Source organism: Strongylocentrotus purpuratus, unplaced genomic scaffold (genome assembly GCF_000002235.5).
Source record: "Strongylocentrotus purpuratus isolate Spur 01 unplaced genomic scaffold, Spur_5.0 spur5_scaffold_3, whole genome shotgun sequence".
Classification (NCBI taxonomy): Eukaryota; Metazoa; Echinodermata; class Echinoidea; order Camarodonta; family Strongylocentrotidae; genus Strongylocentrotus; species Strongylocentrotus purpuratus.
The window spans coordinates 38,052,475-38,071,040 of NW_022145609.1; the positions used below are offsets into that span (position 1 = coordinate 38,052,475).

Here is an 18,566-nt window from a genome sequence, read left to right on the forward strand (position 1 = left end):
ACGTTTAATCTCTCAGTGGTGGCAATGCATCAACAAGTGCACCCACTGACGAGTGACGTTCTGAGTCATTGTCTGTAACTTAACATGGCGAGTATTGTCTACATTATGTCATCATGGTCATGTTTAAAGCAGTTTGATGGACATCATGAAATATTAGCCTTTCAATTCTTTACAGTATGTTACGCCGTACAAAATGATAGTTTTAAAATTTAGACCTATTATTCAATCATAAACTTTTATAACTTTTTTAACTTTTATAAAAAGTTATATGTTAAATCACCACTTAAAAGGGCCGAATGGCGACCATTTGTTTCTCTAAAAATATCAGACACTGTTAACCGTAAAAAGGCCGGGCTATTTGAGGTCTTAGTATGGCCGCGAAGCGGCCGATCGCCGCGAAAATTTGCACGCATGTCAAGTGAAGTGTATAGAATAATATGATAATTTCAATTTTTTGAAAAATTCACTCATTTGCATATTTATGGTAATTTATGCAAATAAAGTCATAAAAATCACATTTTTACCCATAAAATTTATGATTTAATCATATATTATTCATATTTAAGCATTCTTTTTCACTACATATATTCATTAGACCATTCTGAATAATAATACGACAAAAAAATTGGAAGAGCCAGCTTATTCCTTATGTTATCCCTTGTTTTGATAATTTCTTATGTATTTCATTGTTTTTTTAACTTATGTATTTCATTGTTTTTGTTGTTTTATTTCATTTCGTACTACAAATCAACTATTTTGACTCCAAAAACAACCACCTAAACTTCAAACAAGACCCAATAACCCATGTTTGATCTGTTTTTAGCAAAAATGACTTTTCCATATGTTTTGTACACAAATCACGAAAATGAGCGATTTTCGGGCTGACATGCAAAGACAAAAGGTCACGTGACCTTGTAACCGTAGGTCCGATTTTCAAAAAAATTCTTTTAAAAGTTGCGCAAGACTGGAAAGAAAAAAGTCAGCGAGCGGCGGGGCGCCATCCATATGCGTTCCCGAGCAATCGGAAAAATCGTGGAGGGGGGGGGGCATAATGCCCCCCCCCGGCCTTATTAGGGTTAACATATTACATTGTTGGATCCTGGATGCACAAAGTGTTAATCTACCATTTTGAGCTAGTGGTCAATCCTCTGTCCTTATAAATGGCAATTTAACATTTTACACATGGTTGCCTCATCATTATCCATGTTACCCGCCCTTCTTGGGGCCCAGCATTAACGCCATATTTTATTATTATCATTGTTTTTAATGATAAGTAGTCACAGTCAGTCGTAATAATGATGATAATAATGAAAATTAGTCATTTTTAGTGATCATAATGATAATAATAATAGTACAGTCAAACCTGCTTTAGTGACCACCTATCTACAAAGACTCCCTGTCTACAAAAGCCACATTCGTTGTTTCCCTTGAAAATGGTTCCTCATGGAATCATGTACCAAAGCAACCTGTCTACAAAGGCCACTTTTTGTGTATCCCTTGGGCGGTCGCTAAAGACAGGTTTCACTGTAATACGTTATTTTGGGGGTCCTCAGGAAGAACAGTAGTAACACTGATGGGGCTATACAATGGTTAAATAAAACATCAGCGTCATCATCATCATCAAAAACATCCCCAAACTCACCTTTTTTTGTTAATAACATAACTGTAAGGCGCATTAGAACATGACTTTGTATAAATATATAAATACATAATTATCAATATTATTGTTATCATCCTCATCATCATTATTCGCATGTGGCATCAATTAAAGAGTGTATTTGCAGAGAGTGTTGTCAGCGATTTTTTTTTTTTTTTTTTTTTTTTTTTTGGTGGAAATTATGAAGACTTCATAAGAAAAAAAATGAAATTATTATTATTATTATTATTATTTATATTTTTATCACTATTATCATTGTTATGATTATAATTATTATCATTATTATTATAAACATCATTTTTATCATTATCATTTTATCATTATTATTATCATTATTATTATCATAATATTATAATAATTTTTATTATGATTGTAATCATTGTCCTCCTAATGTTTAGGATCATGTTCATCATAACTGTAGCGCAGTTCAACTCTGACTGAAAGAAATGTTTTGTTTATATTACATGGCATTGTATCTTAGCTGTAAATTAATAAACACCGGGCATTCTCGATATCTAAATATGATGTAACAAAAATGATAATATCCATGGACCTATCAACTAATATCTAATATTATGAAAAGTCTAAACGATGGGATTGAATTAAGTGAATTGAATTGAACCGATAGCTCCATGCTGCACAAACACGAAATAGAAATTAGAGTCTCTTAAAGTAAACACAAAATAGGTACAAACTAAATATAATCACAACATTAAGGAACAGATTGATATACACAAACGCTTTTAGGCAAGTGAATCAAAGCGCGGGACTGCACTAATTGTAGCTACTTGCGCCCTCGATGGCCAACAATGCCTAAGCGGTACCCGTTGATCCCCCGTGGTCCCCCGTAGTCCCCTTTTTCTTATGTTCATTGAGAGCTGATTTGATGAAATAACCACCTGCTAGTGACCACGCAGGGAGGTGTCTAATCCCTCCTGGTCAAACTAGTGCAGATAGGCTTCATTCATTATTTCCATATACTGATCTTTATATTCTAGTATTACTAACAGATTGATGGAATTCTATTTGGAACAAATGACGGAAAGATAGAGATGGGTTAAATTAGATCTCGTTATATGCCCCCTCTCCTTCTTTCCCATGTTCTCTTATTTTTTGTTTCGGCGTTAGATTGCATGGGGTGACACGTACGTTCCCCCAGTGAGCAACAACACTGAGAAATGCTAGATAATCAACAGAAAGTAAGGTAACAATAATGAAAAGAAAATTCCAATCAACTTCTCCCGTTTTTTGGAATCTTCGAGCACAGCTGGAATTGCGTCAAATCATCGAAAACTCAGCAAATGTTCTCTTTACGAAATGTTTTTCATAAGCTAAACAGCCATCAGTCACAACAACGAGTCAAAAGAGAATATGCATTTTAATAAAATAACCAACGAGGCGTAAAAAAAAAAATGTTAAAGGTAAAGACCAGTTATTGTCATGCGATTGCATTGTGAAAGAAACATTGTGAAATCGATCAGAAAAGGTTGATCATCTAGCATCTAGCATCTGCAAGGTTCTGGAATCATCAAAATGATAAGAAATTTGGCCCATTCTTCGTGAAGTTACAAGCACAATACACAGAAAGATGTATATGGGACTACCCTATATCTCTCACAGACCATGAGAGAAACAAATTTACCAAATACATGAATTAGTAGGCGGTTTCCCGGCAAATTTTTTATCATCGTGTATTAGTCAAAACATATTCTTTCACATGATTGGTAATAAGAGCTTCCATTTCATTTTTTGAAATTGGGGCGTTTCCAATACTGGTCTTTACCTTTAATGCCTGACGGCGCAACCTTGGTACACGACCAAGGTAATAAAATTGTTGATCACTACTTAGCCAATAAAAAGTGCGCTGTGGTTTGTGACTACTGCACATGCGCGGGTTTTCAGAGCGCTAGAGAGACCACTAAACCGAAAATCTGTGAATACCGATATTTGTCATTCAGCGATCTATCGCCTGCCGCCGAAGTGACACTGTGAACTGATGATCGTGTAGGAATTCACACAGAACACGAAATACGCACTAGTGTCGTGTGCGCGATAAAAAGAGATAACGATCACAGAGTCAATTAATTTGACGGTATGCTTTTTAGCACCTCTGTGACATTAATGCTTCTATATCTTCACATGATAACAACAAAAGGGTGAAAGTCGTGAACGTCGTTTACTCTTCAATGACATTTCTCTCAGCCCTTTCGAGTCGGGGAGCGGAGTTTAGTTCTCATTCTCATTACTCGAATAGTTTTTGAAAAGTGAAGTTGTGCATCTTCTCGCGTCTTCTAATTTTTCCTTTATGCCTAGGAGTGTACATAAGTGTTCAATACCAGTTTTGGAGTGAAAGTGCTCTCCGATTGTGATTGTGGTTCGAATAATTTCGTTATTTTTACGGGTCTCTCGCCACCGCTCCTCAATAGTTGTCAAAGTGTAAGATTATTAGCGTACGTATTTGCAAGATTTTATCAGTTGGCCATTGTTCGATTCTTCAGTTGGCGGAATATCTTACCCAGTCGTGACTTGTAAGGATTATACACAAAAATATTGATGGGTTTGAGAATGTACCTTAACTCAAGTTTTACAGGAGAGATTTACAGATGTGTGTGACTTACATGGTGGAAGTGAACATTCAACCAATGTAGTAGGGCCTACCTGAAGATAAAAGTCTTACCAACCGATTCGCAGGGTAAAGGAACACATTGAGGACAGAACGACAACCCTTCAGGATAAATCATAATTTCCCTCTGAGTCTGAAATGATGGATCAATCGTTCGCCTGAGGGATCGGCTTGACAGTGTATCAGTATGGCTACTACTGAAGGCTACACAAATGTGACATTATCAGCAGGAGGAGGAGCAGGAGGAGGGGGTGGAAGTGGGTTAAACATCACGGCCCTCAGTATCACCCAAGCTACCCTTCTTGGGATTTGTTCGTTGATGATCGTCATCAGTAACACCTTTATCCTGGTAATCCTATACAAAGTCAAGAACTGCTTTGAAGACATGCAACAGTTCGCGTTTAAAGCACTTGCCGTTACAGACTTCCTCACGGGCATTTTCTGTTGCGGACTGACCATCATAGCGATTATCTACGGCGCTGGCCAGCCGTTTTCGTCGGTAATGTGCGCTATAAGAGGAGCAGCGTGCACAGGATTGACCAACCTTTCGGCTTTACTCATTGCCTGCGCCTGTTTTGACCGTTTTATTGCTGTCATCTTTCCTCTTCGCTATTTTAATCTTGTCACGATGAAACGCGCAAGGATTGTTCTTCTGGTCGTATGCACGATCGCCGCCTCTAACGGGGCCTTGAGCTTACTACGGGGCAGGACGGTCGCCAAAAACAACTTGTGCCTGTCAGATTTTTCGTCCGAGCGACTCGCCTTCCGACCAAGCCTGGTGACAAGCCTTCTCATCTTCTCCACCACTCTCCTCCTCACGTCCATCTCAAACATCAAGGTCATGTTGGTCGCTTCGGGTCAATCAAAACGTTCTGCAAACGTTGCCCCTAGCGATATCACCAACGAGAGTGACACCACCCAGAAAAACGCCATCCAAACCCGTCGAGGAAGCCTCAAAGCCCTCCGCGTTCTTATAGTAACTACTATCGCCTTCTTTATTGCTATTTTTCCCTGGAGTATAGTTTCTGGTTCGCAGTTCAGCCAGAAGACTTCAATCGCGACGCCTATGGCCAGGTACGTGTCTAGTCTTTTGCTGATGTCTAACAGTTGGGTGAACGCCTTGATTTTTGCCACCTTCAACAAACGGTTTAGGAAAGCAGCCAAAAGAGTGGTGTTTCGCGCCCAGCTGGATGGAGAGTCAACGATATTGGAACATACTTTAACTTCAGACGCATAGGGCTAATCCTTAAACATTATTCGGCTATTTCCCTATACCTAATTCTTTTTATGTCTGGAAAACAGAAGTTAACACAATATTTAATGACTTTTTGAAGACTTAGTATCAGGTTTCTCTTTGGAAGGGTCAGGATTATTAATTTTGTATGTTTTTTTTTCCAACCCCGTTTACAATTCGTGACGGAGAGACTCGTTTATTATCAATTTGCAAACGTATTAGTCGATCTTGGTGACCCAAAGGCATGTCAAAACAGGCCCGACTGTGATATTGTAATGTGACATGTTAAATGATAACTTCAATAAATTATTGATTTGCCATCAGATAAAACAGAATCCAAAATTTATTTTGAAAATTAATCAAAATAATCAAGTTAGCACATTATTTTGAAGCATTTGGTATTTTAATACATCTGAAGATCTTCACTAAGACTAATTTGCCAAAATGTTATATTGTTGCATAAAAAACTGATTTCTCGATGACCCGACTTGTCAACAAGTCCTCTATCCATAGATATGAATAATGTAAACGTTATGGCCCGCATGTATACTCAATTTTAAACCCGATGCAGAGCCGAAGCTTTCGTTTGGAATCGGTTTTAACAAAGAAAGTTATTATTAAAATGTAATCTTAGATCCACTGTCAGGTTTAGAGGGGTAACCATTCTTTGTATATGAAAGCAGAACAATAAGAGAAACTGAAAGGCGAAAGTTTGAAATAAATCGCTCCAATAATAACAGAGCTATGAATGTTTGAAATATTCGGTCACTATAGTAAATAGCTCTTGAGGCTGCGAGTTGCCGAGAAAGTGCGCATCTGATCTTGACTCTGTTTTGATTACATAATACTTTCTTGTCCATGGCCCATCTATATGTTTTCGTGTCACTTGTTTCGTTATCATGTCCATTGCCCTTTAATCCACTACTCAAAACATATTATGGATAGCAAATATATATATATATATATATATATAGTTCCTCTGAAAAGAAAAGATCCTCCCAAGTCCGTCATTTGGAGAGAAAAAAAGTAATATACCCTTTTCTAACTGGCCTGATTTTCATCGGATGCATCCGGACACATCCGATGAAACGGCCAGTATGAAAGCAACAGAGGAGAAAAAGACGATTAAATAGCCGATAAAAGAAGAGAAATAGGCGATTAAATTCTCCTGCTCAAGAGCAGGAGAAGTTCTCATTCTATCGGTGTGACACCGATGAAACTACCAGTATGAAAGCGTTTGGTAGAAAAGGGCGATTAAAACAGCGATTAAAATGGTCAAAGGTTGCAGTATACGCGCGCTTTATCGTAACCAGCTGTGTTTGTTGACTTATGGTTGAACATGCTGCATGCTAGCTATATGGAGAGCTGGCTTAATAATTACGCAATAATTCTTCACTTCCGGCAATGGCTCGCCACAGCGAGTGAATTTCACCGGCAGTTAGAAAGCGACAGAGAGAAAACGGCGGTTTCACCTTTGTTTACATAAGGAAAATTCAATCGGTATTCTCATCGGTGTGACTCCGATAGAAGCCAGTTTGAAAGCAGTATAAGTCATTTTTGGGGTTGGTACAAAATGGCAATTTGTCCGGTACTGCATTACAGTAGTCTTTTTTTCTGATTTTTTCTGTTTTCTTTAAGGTTGGAATTCCTTTTAACTAAATTAGCAGAATACAGACTAAGATCAGAAGTAACTATATAATGGGGCGTTGCAAGAAAATTGAGTTGCGATCAATTGCAAATTTGCAATTAATCGCAAGACTTACGCTTGATTTTGGGGGATTTGAAATCGATTGCAACTTTCTTGCAACGCCCCATAATCATGCACTGAAAGTGCCCTGATGTAAATAAAGAAAAGGTATTGATGCCTATATTATGTGGAGCGTGTGTAACTTATCATAGAGCAGTATTTTTCATACGTGTAGAAAAAAGTAGAACCAGCAGAAAATTTAAGTCGATTACACAACTTGCTACCAATGGACAAAATCAATTATGACTGTAATGGCACTGTCATTATGAATAATGTATATATAATTTTTAATTAAAAAAAGAAAACATTTTCTGTCAGCAAAATTAACTCAATGCTTAAGGCTGCCAACGCTTTGTTAAAGCTAAATTGATACCCCCCCCCCCCAAAAAAAAAGGGTGGGAGAATGGAAATAAATAAGAGAAAAATGAAAAGCGATTAATTTAGTCGAGGGAGAGGCGGGGGTGGGGGGTAGAAAAAACTAAAAATTGACGATTTATCTTGAATACACCCCTTCCCCTCCGGAAAAAACAAAGAATGCTAGGGACGCCCCTTGATGGCCCGATTTTGTGTAGGCGGAATAACTGATAGCGTACAAGATTCTGCGACTGACATTTTTAACTGAGAATCTTGTGGAAGGAGAGGAAAAGGCCTAAAAGCCCTTTTGTGACCGTGCGTCTTAAAATCGATAAAAAACAAATCGCTAGGCAATGCCCGCAGTCAAAAAGTAAGATTCTTTAAGAATTCTCGAAATGGACTGAACGACTAATGCTACTTAACAGACATCAAGAGTCACGATGCTTTATTCAAGGTCAATGATATTTCTGTCAAAACTTGTGTTAATTTAAGTGCTTTCCATACATCCTAAAATAGGTACCTTTTTCTGCCAAAATGACCCTTTGAAATGGGTAGGGTTTTCGAGGCTTGAGTGGCACACCCCCATCCAAACCAAATCTGAGCACCCCCCCCCCCCCCCCGGGGGGGGATTTCCTCTATGATTGTACACCAATTTTATAAGAGAGCAACTGTACTAAATTTCACCATAAGTGACTGTAATTATCACACTAATTAAAATTACAATTTGTCTAGGTTACATGTAAACTTATGTGAGCTTTTTTAAAACATAAATAATTTATTCGTAGACGTGCATAAATGTCTATTTCTATATCAGAATCTGATAAATGTATCATAATTATATTCCGTTTACAAAGTTTAAAGTCACATTCCTTTTTTCGTCTCTCTTTATCAAATCAAATGCCAGAATTTCGGTTATCAACTTCTGTTTGTAAATACCCATTTCATAGTGGCCTAATTTCCTTTCAAAGTGGCCTGATTTTCATCGGATGCATCCGGACGCATCCGATGAAACGGCAACTATGAATGGTACCGAGGAGAAAAAGCCGATAGAATAGCCGATGAAAAGAAGAGCCATTAAATTCTTCTGCTAACGAGCAGGAGAAATTCTCTTTCTACCGATGTGATTCCGATGAAACGGTCACTTTTAATGGGTTTTCTGGAGAAAGCACCGATGAAATGAATGTTATCTGTTTCCGGATAAAGCTAGTGTATGGCTGTACGCGCTTTTTCGGAACCCGGAAGAGCTTTTTTCGGAATTGACAAAGACTTAACTCCGTTTTGTAGACAATCAGCCATGCACGAAAAACTTTATGCACGAAACGAAGTTAAATACAGGCACAGACTCTAATTTACCAACAATTCCTAACGAATTGACTAGAGCCTATATGCTCACATTGCAGACACTGTATGTAAACGCACAACGACTGACGAGGGTTTGTGCACGCAAACTAGTTATTTGAATAATAATTGATTTGGACATAGAAACATTTGCACTGCATTATATATGATTGACATGGTTCATGAAATGTCTTGCTTTTTATTCAGAGGAGTATCATTGGAATCACATTACAAGTTAGGAAAATGTATTTAATATGTGGATGAAAATATTAAAAAAGATATAAAAATAAAAACAAATCTATGTATTTAAATGAATGGCCTTGAGTTTGCTTGTATTTCAGACAAATAAAAGTATTTGAAGGATCATAACTGTGGCGTAGCGTGCATGGGTTCGGGACCTCAGGGGGAGGGGGCGATCTGATTATAGGCATAATATACTATCTCTGTCTCTATATCTTTCATTCCTTCTCTCTTCATTTCCTTTTAGGGGGCCCTGGAGCTACGCCGCTGGTCATAGCAAAGTTTTAAAACACCTGAAACAATGCTCCCGAATTGAAAATGAAAAGGGGCTAAGGAGCGGGAAATATGTAGAGAAAAGAGAGGTGTGTGTAACAAAAAGAGAGGGAGTGATGGAGGGAGAGAGATATATATATATATATATATAGAGAGAGAGAGAGAGAGAGAGAGAGAGAGAGAGAGAGAGAAGGAGAATTAGAGTTAATTATCATGGACGCTTGTTGCATTATGCCTTGATGAAACATATCAAATATCAGTCCTGCCATACAGTCGCTTTATCCAGTTCCTACAATGACTGAACTTTATGAGCAAAAGCTTAATCAAAACTGAAAACCATCTGAATGAAAGGTTCGGGTAGCTGGGAGAACAAAACAGCGAAAACCAGAAGAATAGATCCCGTTGCGGAATAGATAAATATGAAAAAGATCTATCATTTAATTGACGATTGATGCGATTTTAATCGCTGACTAAGTAGCTTGTAGCTCAAATGCTATGACTGCAATAACACCCCCTCCCAACAATCAACAACAAAACTTGGATGTCGAGTAAGGGTTTGGAGGCTTATAGGGAAGTTACCCTTAATGATAACACAATTCAGTACAGTTCAGGGTACATGATTGAATCAATAATGCAATATTCTATACGAGGATTGATGTTCTGTTGAAAACGAAAGTATAAAATGTCAACCCGAATTAGAGTTAAATGTGCATTTAAAGGTAAAGACCAGTTTTGGAAACGCCCCCCCCCCTCTCAAAAAATGAAATGGAAGCTGTTATGACCAATCATGTGAAAGAATATGTTTTGACTACTACGTGATCTTACAAATTTGCCGAGAAACCGCCTACTAATTGATATATTTGGTAAATTATTATATTTATTTGGACCTGATATATATAACGCACATGCGGGGATAGTCCCATATACATCTTTATGTGTACAGTGCTTGTAACTTTATCAAGACTGGGCCAAATCTTTTAACATTTTGATGATTCCAGAACCTTGCAGTACACACCAATATGCTAAATGATCAACCTTTTCTGATCGATTCCACGTTTCTTTCATAATGCAATCGCATGACCATAACTGGTCTTTATCTTTAAACATCTGTCCTTGCAATAAGGGCAACATTTTAACCATAATTTTAGCGAAAACGAAAATCGTGTTGCTTTTGCCACAAAACGCCTTTCAATGTTAAGATTCCGCACCCCTTCCACCCATCAAAACACAACACCCAGGAGAGAAAAAGGATGACGAAAGTCTTTGTGATAGTAATACCCTAGCGGTGACCGTAATGGTAGGATTATTCCCCAGGGAGTGGAAATGGTGCACACTGTGTGCGTGAATGAATCCGATGACCGTGGTAATAGTATTATCTGTAAATAAAGAGGCGGTATTCCCGTTATTAAGCTTTACATAAATCCAGATTTAAACAAAAAATTATTATTATCATTATTATTACGATTATTATTATTATCATCAGTTTTGTTGTTGTTGTTGTTGTTGTGAGGGCAGGGATAAAATGAAATGGAATGAACACAATACGGTGTCCCTAAACCCTCTCTTGTAGTTGGTGCCCCTACCCACAATCCCCCCTTACTGGATTAACCCACATTAACACCACTTATATACCAATCCTGCCTTTCTGCAAGATTGTGATCTTTATTAACATTTTGGACTGCATGCAATATTGCAATATGCACTGAAGGTTAGAACAATCAATGTTAAGCATTTTATACGCAATAATGGGATTTTCTCACGTTTAAGAAATTGCCGAACGTGCCATTTCTCATTGGATTAAGAGATTGGTAATTGGCTCAATAGATAGCAATATCCCCTGTCTTTCGCAATCTTTCTTGCCTGAACTGCAAGATTTAAAATTATATATGGAAACAATTATTTTCGGGAACTGGCAAGTAAAACAAAGAACCCTTTTTGGAAAGAAATGTTCATGGCTTATAGTACACTGTTGTCCATGCATTATGATAACATTTCTTGCCAACCCTTATGGAATAATGATTACATTAAAAAAAAGGCAATGGCTCAATATATAGAAAAGAGTTGTGTAAAAAGGGAGTTCGTTTTGTCAATGATATTTTAGAGACAAATGGTGTTTTTTTTCTCTCTGGAACATGTCCAAGAAAAGTATAATATTCAAATAAAATTTCTTTTTTTATCGCGGATAATGCGATGCAATTAAACAAGGGTATTATAAACAAGGTGCCACAAACTTTTTTCCCAGATACAATGGCATTTGTTATGAAAGGTATTAAAGGATGCTCACATGTCTACGGAATTTTATTAAAGAGAAGAAAAGGAGTATGTAAAAGTTTTCTTAAATGGAGATGCATTTTTGACCTGAATGATAAGAGTTGGGAAACATATTGTTCCATTGGATTTAAATGTATCATTGATGTGGGCTTACGATGGTTTCAGTTTAATATTTTGCAACGCATATTATATACAAACGATCTACTATTTAAAATGAATTCAGTCCCAAAAGAGAATGTACGATTTGTAATGAGCAGATTGAAACATCTGCTATGTGATTGCACGCATGTTAAACATATTTGGGATAGGTTGGAGCACTGCACTGGATATATACTGGAACCGGAAATAAATTAATATTTTCATCACAAGATAAATTATATCGTTATTATTCGGTATTGTTGTTGTTGTTGTTGTTATTATTATTGTTATTAATATTATTATTATCATTATTATTATCAGAACATAAAGCGGCACAAACTAATAATTGAAACATCACTCCAGTGGTGATTGAACTAGATACAACGCATGCCCGACGATGCCTATACTAAATCCTTTCCCAATAGCAATCTACGTATGTCCATGTTCCAATCATCTAACTTAATAAAGAGTAAGCTAATTACGTGGGCATAATACGGATCAACGCAAGTGGGCAGACACGAGTTGACAGATTCAAAGAGCACGAGACAATTTCAATCAAGAACTTGAATTTCATTGCAAATGCAAACAGGCAATGTCGTCTGTCTCTAAGTGCTTAGCCAATTATACAGCAATGTGGAAATTTAAAACGGTACATAAACGTTCTGTATGGTGTTATCAACCAACTACTGCACATTAAACATTTTTAGCGTCTCCTTTGACCACATTTGCATCACATTTTAAACATCTTCATCAAAATTGTTCGATAATTGAATGAAAAGCCAGGATTCTCTCTTGCTTTGAAAGAAAATACAGCAAATTTGGAAGATAAAAACAAACAAAATATTATTTGGTGTTACAGCTAGTATTTGCCCCGACTATATCATCGCCATGTTCAATGGCCTTAATAACGATTGTTCTGTGACTCAAAGATAAACCTAGATTTTTTTGTTTTGAAGGAAAATACAGCAAATTTGGAAGATAAAAACAAACAAAATATTATTTGGTGTTACAGCTAGTATTTGCCCCGACTATAATCATCGCCATGTTCAATGGCCTTCATAACGATTGTTCTGTGACTCAAAGATAAACCTAGATTCTTTGTACGCTTTCTTCATAACGATTGTTCTGTGACTCAAAGATAAACCTAGATTCTTTGTACGCCTTGAAGGACATTCATTTATTTTGACGCAGCTCTCTCATGAGTTTCATCAGGAAATCGAAAATATTGTTCTTGCATCGACGAACATTTCTAATTTAACAAATTGGAAAAATGACATATAGAATATCTTCTTTGATGTTATAGATAGCTACTGTATTTTAAAATTTTGACCATCTATACTTCGACTTCTATACTTCTTCATGTGTCTTCATTTGACTGTTCTGAAATGTAATGTCTCTCAGGAATTCGGTAAACGCTTTGAAGGACATTTCTCAAGCAGCGGATTTGAAAGTTAAAACGCGTTCTTTGATGTAGTCGCCAGTTATGACACATTCATGACTTTTCCAATATCTTCATCTTGTTCGGAAATTGAGAGATAATCCTGGATTTTGTTATTATACCTTTAAGGACATTTCTAATACGCCAAATAGGAAAGATAGACATTTCTTCAAAGTAACAGTTAGCTACCGCATAACTTTCCGTACGTGGACACAATGACTTCATGACTTCTACATGATTTTCGTCTGACTGTGTCTGACGACAATGTCATACAAATCCTGGATTTTGTTGCCGCCTAGAAGGATTTTGAAAAATACTACAAATGGGAAACTTGAAACGACAAACAAAGACGACAGTGGGTGTAAAAGCTAGCTTAAAGTCTTATACCAAGTTTTCACGAATTCTTTGATATCTTCGTTTGATTGTTCTGGGTTTCAAAGAACTCAAGCAACAAACTGGAAAGTTAAAATGACACACTCAACCCACTTTTGGATATGTATACAGAGGCAGCGATCCGGGGGGGGGGGGGGGCACGTCCCCTCCTCAACTTTTTAAGGAGGCATCGCCCCCAGGAAATTTGAAAAAGCGCCCCCCAAAAATGCATAGCAAATACTGACTAGAGACTGCAACACACTTTTAGGCTCTGGAGGGCCCAAGAGTGCAGCGTTTAGACTAATACAAATACAAAAATCTTCTAGCTCGGTCGCTTCGTTCCCTCGCATAATGTCCTTCAAAATATACAAGTAAATATCGCATCTCGCCCCCTCCCCCGGTCATGAAAAGAAATCGCCGCCCCTGTATATATATAAAAAAACAGTCATCTATCGCACAGTTAGCCTTTTTACCACTTTCTCTCTCTGTATAGTGGCTACTTGTATAGCACAGGTCCACCTTTCGGTGCTCATGGCGCTTAGAGAAAAGTACATGTAACAGACATTAAGAAAGAAAAAACAATGAACCGAAAAACAAAATTCGAAATTATCCTAGACATAGTAAATTAGAATATTGCAATAATTACAACGAAAGAAACAAATATATATACTTTGACCACATTTTCGTGACTTCTTCATTGTATTTAAATGTTCAAGGATTGAGTACTACTTAAAAATGATACCTCCATGGCCCCCCTCTCTCTCTTCCTCTGTCTCTGTCTCTGTCTCTCTCTCTGTCTCTGTCTCTCCCTCTACCATCTCTCTCTCTTTGTCCTTTTCTCTATAATTATGCAGTTTTCCCTCTTTCGCTGGTTATCACTCTCTCATCCTTCTTCCCTTCATCTAAAATCCTCATCTTGTCATCCTGTCACTGTTCTTATTTGTTTTTGTTTCGTTTTTTGTGTCCGTCATGTTTCTTTGACTCCGTAATCTTTAACAATTCAGTTATGAATGAATAAAGTTTAAATTTTTAATGTGCGAACCTACACCTGACAATCATTGCTTTCAAGTAGGTTAGTTTTTTTTTCATTTCCTGTAACTAAATAATTTAGCATTTCAAGACTAAAAAAAAACAACGTCAAAGATATTTCTTTGTTAATTTTAGTGCTAATAATACGCTTATTATTTTGATTATCTTGTCATAGTTTATATCATGTGGAAATGAAATAAATTCGCTCTACATAGAGCGAATACTACTGCTACTCCAACTACTACTACTACTACTTCTAATACTACTACTACTACTACTACTACTACTACTACTACTACTGAGTATCAGCACTGGATTAAAACAAAATTAAATCTAGTTTCTTCCAAACCATTTAAAATCGCGGAGTTTATGTCTTTTAAAACTGCTCCCGTTTTATTCTTAACCTAGATTTGAAATACTGAGAATAATATAGGATTTTAGGAATTTGCCACTCAATTTTGTCGAATTGGTAATGAAGTGTTTGATGTCATTTTGAAAATACCTTTTGCTTGTGAATGTTGATCTACTGCATTCATCGTTCTGCATTTCCAATTATCAATTGACTTAATGTGTGCAATCAGTTAGACTTGTGGCAATTTTGGAAATATGAACTTTACAAATCATTTGGTGATTGAATAATTGATTTGTTCAGGGCGACATGACATTAATCAATAAATTAACATCAGTTGTGGCCTTGTGGGTGTTTTTTTTTAAACTTGAACATGGTGATGAAAGCCTGACGATAAAACTCATTGCTAAAAGTGAAAAGCTGAAGGTGAGTAAGCTAATTACTAAATGGATCTCCACGGTACTCCACGGCACTTATGTCATTTAGCATGTTTGTCACACTCTACCGAAGTATAGTAAGTGGGTGGGTAAGTGTTAGAAGAAAGTCTTTGAATGCTTAAGTACCTTATCAATATCACGGTAGATCTGCTAAAGTCGGGGTAATAATAAAATTGCATGGCCCTCTGGAAGAATAGTAAATTGATAAGGCTATACCCTGGCGTTAACAAGACATATCATCACATTCAAAAGTCACTATGATTTGTTGATTTTCTTTGAAAATGGATTGCATATAGAGAAGAACAGTGGCACTTCGGGGCGCGTGCAGTTTCGTTTAAAAAGTTTGAAATGTTTATAAACTTGGAGGGTAGAAGCTTTAATAATAATAATAATAATCCGGTTTTTTATATAGCGCTCAATACACCGATCCAACGATGTGCCTAAGCGCATGTGTGAATTTCTTCTAATAGGGGTGGAGTCGGCCCTTATCCCTACCCCTTGCATATATATACTCAGGTTTTATTTGTGTGCATAATATGCAGAAGACGGACGATACCAATCTTCTCGCCTGCACAAAGTCTGTAAATGACCAGTTTAATTTGAGACTCAAAAAGTTGCCAAACATAAGTTGCTCGATATCAAAGTATCAGTGGGTAATGACTGCGTTATGAATTTACTCCACAGGGTCGGACAAAATGAGGAAAATTAGTTTAGCATCACCTTGAAGGTTATATGTATCGTTAAAGGATGGCGCCACTGTACTTAACCGTTTCTTAGTAGAGAATTACGGTTGTGTCCGCTTTTTAGCAAAAAAACTCGCGCAAATACTTTACGCCATGTTGTGATCCAAATGCAATTATAGATTGAGTGTTGGGTACTGGTAAAGATTTGTGGCAATTTTTGAGATGTCTCGTTTGTATTCTCACCAGGTAAAAGACGTAAGAGCAATATAAGCACCTCAAAACTGTTTGGAAACTCAAGTTTGATAATTATATTTCTATTGTCATGGCATAAGCATAGCTCTGTTTAAAATCATTAGAAATGTGTTTATTCTTCTTTAAGATAACATCGATCGAATTTTAGTTTCCAAACTTTTGTTGAGGGCTTTATATTTCAATGGCGTGTTTATTTAATGCCCGTATACATTTAGTTTATGTTTGCGGTGATTTTTATTTTTTCTGCTTTCCAAAAAGATTGATTCTATTTTTGATATAAATGGGTTTTGTAATGGTTTCAGTGCCTCACAATATGCTAATTGTTTGTAATTCCTTTACATGTATATATTCAACCTTCTAGAGTATGGTTGTAAGCACAAGCAAAAATGAAATCATCTGAAACTCTATACCACCGGTATAGAATTATCCGCTTTATCTGACAGTGTCCATGTACTCTAGGGAATTCGCAAGGAAGGAAAACGTGGGGTACTCGCAAATACACGAAGTACTCGAGATGGACTGACGACTAAATAAACAGAATCAAGTTTGTTTAAGGTTAAGCAAATTGTTTCAATTGCTTCAGTCTATTTGTCTCAGTATCAGCAAAATATTGTGACTGAATTCTTTTCAGAATTCGTAGATTTCTTCATATTTTACAATTCCCTTGTGAAAAGCATATAACATTTATTTATATTTCAGTCCGATTCTAAAATATGTCAATCAATTATTGTTTAAGTTTGGGAACATGAAGTTCCAAACTCGATGTATTTTCATGTTGATAAATGAAGGCTATTTCATATAGATCTATGATTGAGAGGAAGCTACTGCATCGGATGAAATAAGAAAAGCCATCACGTACAAGAACACTATAAGTTATTTCAGTATACGCAGCTACATATTCAGTGGCGAAAGCAGGATTTTTTCAAGGGGGTGGGGGGGGGGTTAAAACATTTTTAAATCGGGCCGAAAATTTCGCAACGCCTCAGTCAGCCGCTGAATAAGCGGGGGGGGGGGGGGGTCAACCCCCCCCCCCCCCGCTGTATATATTGTATCCTTCAACACTTGGTTATCTTTCTATTTTTTCCTTCCCTGCTCTACCCATCTCCTCTGTCTATCATTGTTTCTCTTCTACTCTCTCGCTCTGTCTATCGGCATCATAAGTCTTATCAAATTGATTTCGTATAACCTACCCATTTAAAGCTGTTATGACTCTACATGGCATCATAAATATCAACCATTATAACTGCAATTGTCTAGGACTATGATTATTTCTTTTTGTAAATTGATTTGTAAAACTTACATCAGTGAAAAACAAATTTCCGACTGGATGATAAATACTTGATTTCAACTTCGATTTCAATTTTTTTTAGTATGTAATCGTTCGAAATAGAATACTTGAGGGAAGATTATAATTTCTGATATTTTTTGATAAAAAGTACAGAGCAAATGTAAGCGGAGCTCGCAAGATACGTCACAGAGTTGCCAATTTGTTTTTGCTTGATCGCATCTTCAAAAATTCATAACTTTCTTATTTTCAATCGGAATTTGTTTAATCTTTCACCGACCCGTTCCCCTCATTTTTCTACTTTTATTAAAACCAAATTAATATTAGGATGGCCTTTTGCTGCTCCAAGCTTTGAACAGTTTCTAATAAAATATATTTTAAAAATGATAAAAACACTTCTACTCCCCATAATATGATTTAAAAAAACATTATTCACTAGGTAATTCAATGGCTTCGATCATTTGAAACTTTAATTAATTAATCAATACTACAACAATTACCCCTTTCCTACAGCAATGATAGTTTACGTAAACGATTCGGATAGGGAAAACGAGGGGCCGGAATATCAAAATCGTTTTGATAATTCATACGAGAAGGCATGCAGAACGCCCCGCGTCAGTTTTTATGCATAATCAATAATGCGACTCTTCTAAAATTGAATTGAAGTACTGAATTGAATGTCCGTATATACCGTGTGAGTCAAAAAAAAGTTTACACATAGAAAAATGCTAATTATTTTAAAAATCATCAATGAAAAGTAAATTATTATACATCTTATGAAAGTGTTTTATCCCAAATCATTTGGTATCATTTTTGTGTGGTATGTGATCACGCTTGGATAAACAG

At 36.6% G+C, this 18,566-nt stretch overlaps 1 protein-coding gene across 1 annotated transcript; it reads left to right on the forward strand.

The window, feature by feature from the left end:
* The first annotated feature begins 4,467 nt into the window (after positions 1-4,467).
* LOC100892768 (neuropeptide FF receptor 2) lies at positions 4,468-5,517 on the forward strand. The gene has a single exon (XM_003727056.3). The coding sequence runs from the start codon at positions 4,468-4,470 to the stop codon at positions 5,515-5,517; it is 1,050 nt and encodes a 349-aa protein (XP_003727104.2).
* The last annotated feature ends 13,049 nt before the right edge of the window (positions 5,518-18,566 follow it).

What these genes read in the sequence shown, in the direction of transcription:
- LOC100892768 (XM_003727056.3), top strand. Translation starts at nt 4,468, where the DNA reads ATGGCTACTACTGAAGGCTACACAAATGTGACATTATCAGCAGGAGGA.